The sequence below is a fragment of the Tinamus guttatus genome, unplaced genomic scaffold, assembly GCF_059628265.1.
Source record: "Tinamus guttatus ecotype Peru unplaced genomic scaffold, ASM5962826v1 Tinamus_guttatus_pri_ptg000439l, whole genome shotgun sequence".
In the NCBI taxonomy this organism is placed as follows: Eukaryota; Metazoa; Chordata; class Aves; order Tinamiformes; family Tinamidae; genus Tinamus; species Tinamus guttatus.
In genome coordinates this window covers 256,600-264,505 of record NW_028288973.1, presented here as the reverse complement: position 1 = coordinate 264,505, position 7,906 = coordinate 256,600, and the positions used below count along the sequence as shown (strand labels likewise).

At 45.0% G+C, this 7,906-nt stretch overlaps 1 protein-coding gene across 1 annotated transcript; it reads right to left on the bottom strand.

Moving 5' to 3' along the window:
* Window positions 1-430: 430 nt before the first annotated feature.
* RPS19BP1 (ribosomal protein S19 binding protein 1) lies at window positions 431-2,525 on the bottom strand. The gene is made up of 4 exons (XM_088531857.1): window positions 2,408-2,525; window positions 2,204-2,332; window positions 1,869-1,966; window positions 431-588 (listed from the first exon to the last, which is right to left on the bottom strand). Exons 1-4 carry the CDS (start codon window positions 2,454-2,456, stop codon window positions 454-456), a joined length of 411 nt encoding a protein of 136 aa, XP_088387983.1. The 5' UTR covers window positions 2,457-2,525; the 3' UTR covers window positions 431-453.
* Between the last annotated feature and the right edge of the window lie 5,381 nt (window positions 2,526-7,906).

The following is a 7,906-nucleotide window of genomic DNA, read 5'->3' as shown; positions in this document are numbered from 1 at the left end:
ACTCCTGCTTTTATACAGTCTTTCAAAGCATTCTTCCCTTTCTTCTCAGGTTTATTGCTGCTGGTTCAAAACACTTCCTCACTGAGATACAGTACTTTAAATGCTCCTTGCCAAATAGTAGAGAGAGCAGAAGTCTTGTGTCCTGAGGAAGAGGACCAAGACTTATACTTGGCTTGGCCAACTCTTCTACACCAAGAACACAAGAGCCACCCTAGCTGGAGGTGGGTAATTTTAAAGACAACACATCTCAAAGCCAAGAAAAGCTCCCTGGCTCTAGCTAGCAAGGAGCAAGTTCTGTAAAGATGCAGATTTCTCTGCAAGTGAGATGTTAAAGTACTGATGATGAGGCATGTGTCCTGCGTCCCATCTCAAACAAATTGAGAATATGGCCAGTCTGTTGTTCTGAACACTAAGCTGCACAGTCCGGAGCTGCAAGAACCCCCGACACATTGTTTACGCTGTCCCAAAGTATTCTCTCTCAAATTTACGGAAATCTTCTTCAGTGAAGACAGTGCCTTCAGACTTCTTCTTTTCCTTCTTCTCTGGAGGTCGATCTTTGGACTTCCTGCCGCTGTTTTGGGCAAGAACCTTGAGAAAGAAAAGGAGAGCAGCCGTTGTCAACGTGGGTCACCCCAGCAGTGATTCCCACAGCCATCGGCAGGATTCCCCTGCTGTACAAATCCCGGAAAGCCTCCAATGAAAAGAGGCATTTACCTGGGTTAACCAAAGCAGGGCATTGGAACAACAGCAAGGGGCGCTTAATGTGTTCTGCCAAATACGACAACTACTCCCTGGTACCATCACTGACATGGAAACACAGACTTCAATGTGAATTGTGACTTCCTCTTTCATGAAGAAACCTAACAATCTAAGAACTCAGTGGGATTCCTCTGGCATTTCCTAACACACTACAGTCACCTTTTACAACCCCAAGTCCAAGAAAAACTTGCCTGCACTGAACTGCTTGTGTAGATTAAAAGGTCATTTCTCACAAAATAACTAAGATTCTAGCATTGTACCCACTATTCTCTTCAAATCAAGGCCTGAGACCATCTCTTGGGGAAGACCATAAATAAATTCTTAGGTTCATGAGAAACATCATCCAAACTGCAATGAAGTTCCTGCCACAAGAGCCTGCACCACATCTAGTTTCTTACTAGTCCCCAGATAGAGGGAGGGACAAATCAAGCAACAGTAAGCAGAAGGCTTGAACTGAAGCTTCTTTTCCAGATTAAGTCATGAAACACACGCACGCAACAACAAAAAACAACAGGCATCCACAGATAACAGAGGATTTGACCACATTAAATGACGTCAGGGATAGCAGTAAGAAAGCCTTGAATTAAAGTAGACATGCAGAACTCTGACAAAGTAACATCTATTTATGAAGAGCGTTTTTGATATATCAGTTTCAGCAGTTATATAAAAAATATGCTCAGTTCCCTGGGACCTACAATAGAGAATCACCAAAATCTCCCCAAACCTCTTGGGATTTGATTTTGTGTGGAGATACTATACAAAATGAGCCAGTTCCACAAAGTTATCCAGGGTGGATAACTTTGTAAGTTTACATCACCTCACAACGTTACCTTAGACTGTTCCTACTGGGGTCTGTGAGAGGTGAGAAGAGAACCACCATCAGTAAATTTGAACTACTGTAAGACCATAGTATATAGAAAGTATATATGAAGATAGTAGGAGCAACATATAAAAGGTTAAAGCTCCGTAACCTGCCTAGCTGGCAGACATACACACATTCCCCAAAGCCACGACCAGATGCAACCTACTTGTGACAGGGTTGAAGTTAGAAGACCTTAGGATACTTCCCACCCATCCACAGTCCCCCATCAGAAATGCGACGTCCTTACTTGCTGTGTAACAGCTTTGTCTGCAATATACCGTCCCTTTGTCATGTACAGCAGGTTTGTTTTCAGGTGATCCACCGCTTTCTTCTTGCGGTACTCCTCTAGGCAAGAGCAGAGGGGGACAAAACACATCAGCTGTGCACCCATGGAGTCTGAGCAAGGCCTCAAGCACCCCGAGGCCTGCTCCAGCTGGAGACCAGGGTGCTGCAGACCAGGCGGCCTCGCAGAGGCAGGGCAGGGGGGAGGAAGACGAGGTGTGAGAAGGTGACAGGGATAAGGGGGTCTCGGGGATGCTGGGTGCAGGGGGGACACAGGCCCCTCCCGCGGGGCACACTCACCTATCGCCGACTTCACGGCCCTGCCCTTGACCGTGGCCTTGCTCCTCGCGGGCCCCGGCGCCGCCTTCCTGCGCTTCGCAGCCCCCACCGCCCGCGAGCCGCCCGCCCCCCGCGGAGCCTTTCCGCGGCCTGCGGGGCAAAGAGAGACAGCGTTACCCAGGCGGAGCGCGCGGGGCACCCCCCGCCCGGCCCCGCTGCCGCTACCCGGCGCCTCCAGCAGCTCCAGACCCCGCCGCAGCAGCGAGGCCGACATGGCCGCGCACCCGGGGCCAACGGCCGCCTAACGCCACACTTCCGGCAGCGCGTCACGTCCCTTCCGCCACACTTCCGGTAGTGCGCCACGTCCCTTCCGCCACACTGCCCCCCGTCTTACCGCGCATGCGTAGAAGGGCCGGCGGCCGTTAGGCGGGGCTGTGCCGCCATGTTGTGGGTATTTCACCTCAGTGGTGGCCGAGGTAGCTTTGTTGGGAGGCTGCGGGGGGGGGCCGCCGCTTTCCCTTCATCTTTAACGGTGGTTGTGCCGTCGTGTCCTGCTGCTGCCTGTGAGCCATGTGCGGCCCTCGAGGCCTCTGTGTTGCCACACGGTGCCAGGGGTTCTAGGGCAATCAAAATAATTCCCATAGGGGGATTCGAGATTGCAGGCTTGGGAAGCAGTCTCGAAGGGAAGCAGCCAGCAGCGGTGTGCCTGCTCTGCCCCAGCGAGCCATCCCGAAAGCCCTTGTAACTTCATGCCTGGTTCCTCAGGCACAGAGCTTTATTTTGCCCTGAACTACATCTATTATTTAATATTACTTTGCTTATTTATATAAAGCTTTCCTCCCTGTCTTCGCCACACTGGAGACTTGATGCTAATATTCTAAATTTAGTTATTATCGGAATAAAGCTTATTCAATTACAGCCAGTGCTGGCAGTAACAAGCTGACGCTGGAGAAGAGGGAGAGATGTTTGTTCTTCCTCAAATATGTCCTGCAGGGAAAAAAAAAAAAGATACAAGCAGCTCCCACTGTTCTCTTTGTAATGATCTCTAGTGGTGACTGATAACAGCAAAACCTCAGTTCATTAAAAGACATTCATTTTCTGCAGATTGTTCTCTAGCCTCTGCAGATGCCACCTCAGTGCCTGTCTTTATTGCTGGATCTCTTTCTAGTCTCTCTCTGGATGACTTATTTGTGAATATTTGGTAATGTGATGGTGTGAGTGTGTGTGTGTGTGTGTGTTTATATATATATATATATACATATATATATAAAAAAGTGTGTATATATATATACACACTTTTTTTTTTTTTCTGGGCAGAGACTACTCAGCACTCGCTTGCTTACCAGATCCTTCATATGTCACCTCTTAACTAACTTGTTTTGCATATGAATCCAACCTTAGAATGATTTGGAGGGACATTCAGCTGGCATGTAATGCAGAGAACTTCTCCATTTCCATTTGTTAATAGTTAGCAGGAGATGGAGCTACGTATGCTCATAGTTCCCTGTCAGGTTTGTCTCTCTGGTCACAAAACTAGGGCTACTGGATTTTCGCAAAGCAGAAACTGAACAAGTCACTGAGTAACTGTTGCTGGATCAAAGATAGCGCTAGAGAACAGTCTAGTTGGCAGAAAATTTGTTATCAAATTGGTATTGTGCGGAAAATCTCGCTGTCAAGAACTGAATGTCCAAAAGGAGACAGAGGAGTCCTAAAACTTTATTCGAGTAAAGGGAGAGTCCACCGGGCATATCCCTGTGGGGTCTCTCAAATTGCTGGGGGACGCAGCCCCCCTTTTATCCTAATTTCCCGACCGAGGGACGCCCTCTCCTTTTCCCCATTGGCCAAGGTACTCAGAAGTTACAGCCTTCCCGGCCCGCCTACACCGAACTCCGGCCTCCCGCCATCTGTTCTCACCTGAGCTCACCAACTCCTTTGTCCCCCTTGCTGAAGAATGTGGGACAATTGCCCTAGTCCTTTCCGTCGGACTATAGCGCTACCCAGAGGTCCTTTCTGTCAGACCTAGCCCTTTCCCTTCCGTCAGACCTAGTCCCTTCCGTCAGACCCCTTGAGGACCCCCTACCGGTCCTACCTGCGGATCCCCCGATCCGCTTCTCGTCTGTCTCCGGACAGTCTCGGGAACCCAATCAGTCGTCCGGTGCAGGCTGCCGTCGAAGGGAGTCGATCACCAAAAGCTATGGTGAGGCGCGCCGTCGACTCCAATCGCCGTCTGCCGTTCCCGGAAGGTGGAAGGATCCCGGATGAGCCCCCAGTTGTGCGGAAAATCTCGCTGTCAAGAACTGAATGTCCAAAAGGAGACAGAGGAGTCCTAAAACTTTATTCGAATAAAGGGAGAGACCCCACAGGGATATGCCCGGTGGACTCTCCCTTTATTCGAATAAAGTTTTAGGACTCCTCTGTCTCCTTTTGGACATTCAGTTCTTGACAGCGAGATTTTCCGCACAGTATAGTCAGAGTATCTTTGTCTTCACTGGCGTGACATAAATCATGGTTTTAAGTGATCTTACCTTGGGAAAGAATTTCGAAAAATACCTCTGCCAGTCAAGCATGCTCTTTTAGCCAAAAAAAAAGACTGAAAAAAAAAAAAACCACAACAATTTACAGGTTCTTTGTAAGCTGTTTATGGTTGTCTATCCCGCAGTCTATCACTATCAATCTATCAGTGTCTATCACTTAAGATTCTTAGGGTCACCTAGTGCATCATTGCATATGCTTAGTGTCAAACACTGTAGCCTCATACATATCTTATGAGGGAACCTGATGCTAAAACATGCTCATTACTAATATTGCAGCATCCATTTAAATGTAACAAATTAGTGTGGTAAAAGTTGAATCGATCTGCTACCTAGTTGTTGGAAAATATATGCCCTTTCGTATTTCACAAGTAAACCATTATAAATACTATGCTATTTCTATTTGTGTTGTACCAGCTAATAAAGCTCTCAATTAGGTAGGTCTCTCATAACTCCCTTCTTGTTAAATACCTTCATTAGCAAAACACCTTAATATAGGCAACACCTCCTTGGAGCAGCAGGGCTGAGTGAAGATGATTTTAGTCAGCAGTTACCTGCAGAATAAAATTTAACGAGCTCGCAGGGGTCACTCTGATGGAGAGGCAAGGTGAGGCACTTTCTTTTCTGCATTCACAGTTGTCTTCATCAGCCCGTGGCCAGGCTCTTGGTGCTAGTTAGTGCCTAACAGGTACACTAAGAAACAAAGAGCATGCATCAGCATACTTTGTAGTGCAATGCATTCCCTGGCTTGAGCTCTGCTGGTGCCCCTCAACAGCACTAAGAGCACTGCTCAGCATGGGCTGTGGATTTTTTTTAACAGTTTGAGAAATTGTGTACCTGTTATTAATACATTATGTTTTTTTCCATTCCTGTTGACAGGATCTGGCAGCCTTTCTTGTGGTGCGATCATTAATGTGTCTCCTGACCGCATTCTGTGCAGTTGTGCTCGGACTTGGCAGACGTGGTGCTAATAGCATCTGTCATGTCTCTGTCCAAGTGACTTTGGTGCAGCTGACACCCATCACATTCCTGCAGGCTCAGATGCAGATTTTCTCCTTACTCTTCGAGTTTTGTAGAGAGTTACGTTTGCATTTTTTTCCTGTCTTGTTAAATATGATCTGTTTATTGATTTATATTAAGAATGTATAATCCTCTCTTAATATGAACTGGGTTTTGCCTATTATACATCCTTTTATTCCTCTGTAGATTCACTGTGTAGTGCTTAGGCCTGTGGGTAGCATAACCTCATCTCCCACATGTCATATTCCTCTGCTGATCTTAAACTAAATCTACTAACCTGTGTTTGATAAATCTTCTTTGAGCTGAGCACGGCAGAGAAAATGCCCTATTTGTCTTTGCAGCAGCTTCCATGGTTTAACAGCTCTCACAGTGAAGATGTGTTCCATATTTCACCATGGAATATATATTTAACCATCATTTTTTATGTACCTGAATCACTGTTGAAAGCACTTTGACAGCCCCTACAAATAGCTTTTTCCTGACCGGTGATATCCTTTAAAAGTTTAATGTTAGGAGGCCATCCCTATGTCAGTAAAACAAAAATGAGTATTTCGTCAAATTAAAAATTCATCCAAGAAATCTCCATCACTTTGTAATCCCTCAAAAATCTGGCAGTTATCTCTTTGACACTCTCTGGGGGAAGAGTGAATGTCAAATGATGTTCATTTAAATGTGTAATATTGAAACAAATTGCTATCTTAGAGGTTGAATAATACAGCTTTTGCTGACAAAAACACAGGCAATGCATTCCAGATTGAGATTGCTTTTGTTTCTGAGAGTGAAGCTATGCTTTAGAAGCTTTCTGCTGCTAATGCTCGTGTTTTACAGCTTTCTTTAAATCTCATGCCCCAGTGGATATCCATGAGATAGCTGACTTTTCAATTACAAATAACTTAGGATACAGATAAGTTTAAATAATTTTCCTATATGAATATTATCAGTTCACTTTCTGCTGTATTTCAACATGGAAAATGGACATTTCCCTTGTCTGTGTATGTTGATAATGTTTCTGGTTTGGGCTGAGGGTGATTATTCCTCTCCCTATTACTCTTGGCCGTGGAAGATGTCTGAGGTTATCCTACTTGGTGGCTGTGCCACATGTGTCATTCTGTGCTGCATGTGTGGTAAGCCAGACGTAACGACAGTCACGGTTAATCACAGCGACATCTGCGGCAGTTCACAATAGCTGTTTGTTTGGTCTTTTTTAAGCCTCAGCTCCTGGATTCAGAGGATTACATAAGAATCTTCGTTTGAAGGAAAATCGCGGAGAGTATTTGAAAGCAGAAGCTGAGTGTGGCATTAGGTATAAAATACAATGCTCAAGAGCATTTCTTTAGTTTAGACTTTTAAAAACAATCTTACAAATTGGGAAACGTGAGCTCTCTTGTTGAAGACTTGATATTGTCCATACATATGACACATATGTCTGCATTTTCTCTTTCCAAATGAGTCAGAGCAAGTTTTAAATGGATTTTCACCATTGCATGATTCTTCACATTAAGGAACATGTTTTGCTTTAGACAACTGATCCAATATCCTGTATTTTCACTTGAACAGCAATTCATTGTGATACTGTATCCAAAACTGCTGTCATTAATACTTAGCTGTGTTTGCGCTATTGCAATAGCTCGTGTTATGGTCACTGTTCTTACCATGGATCACTACCTGCCCTGTATTTCAACTACATAGGAACCTTTGTCCTTTTTCTATGCTATGTGCCCTTGAAAGCTGATTCTTTTCCATGTTGACTTTCTGGCTTACTGAGTTTGAACAAATGCTTTGGTTCATATACTTGCATGGGTAAATGTATAATGATTTCAGGCTGATAGAAGTCCTTTTATCCTGATTTTTTCATTGTGAAGCATCTACCTGTTCTATGCACTTTCCAGCCTGTACCTGACCACTCAGAAACTGTCTCTGCACTTCAAAGCTTCTACAAATACTGTTGGCTCATGTTAAGATAAGGAGGCACAAAGATTAAGTAATTCACCCAAAATATCTGTAGCAGGATGAGTACTTAAACTAAATTTTTTGAATGACAGTGTGGGGATACAACCTCTAAACATAACCTTAGTCTCCCAAGTGCTATTTTTTGGCTGCAAATGGGAAGGCAGCAGATGTAAGTAGTCTGGTTGCTATAGCTATAACTTTGTAGAGAGAGGCTGTTTCTTTA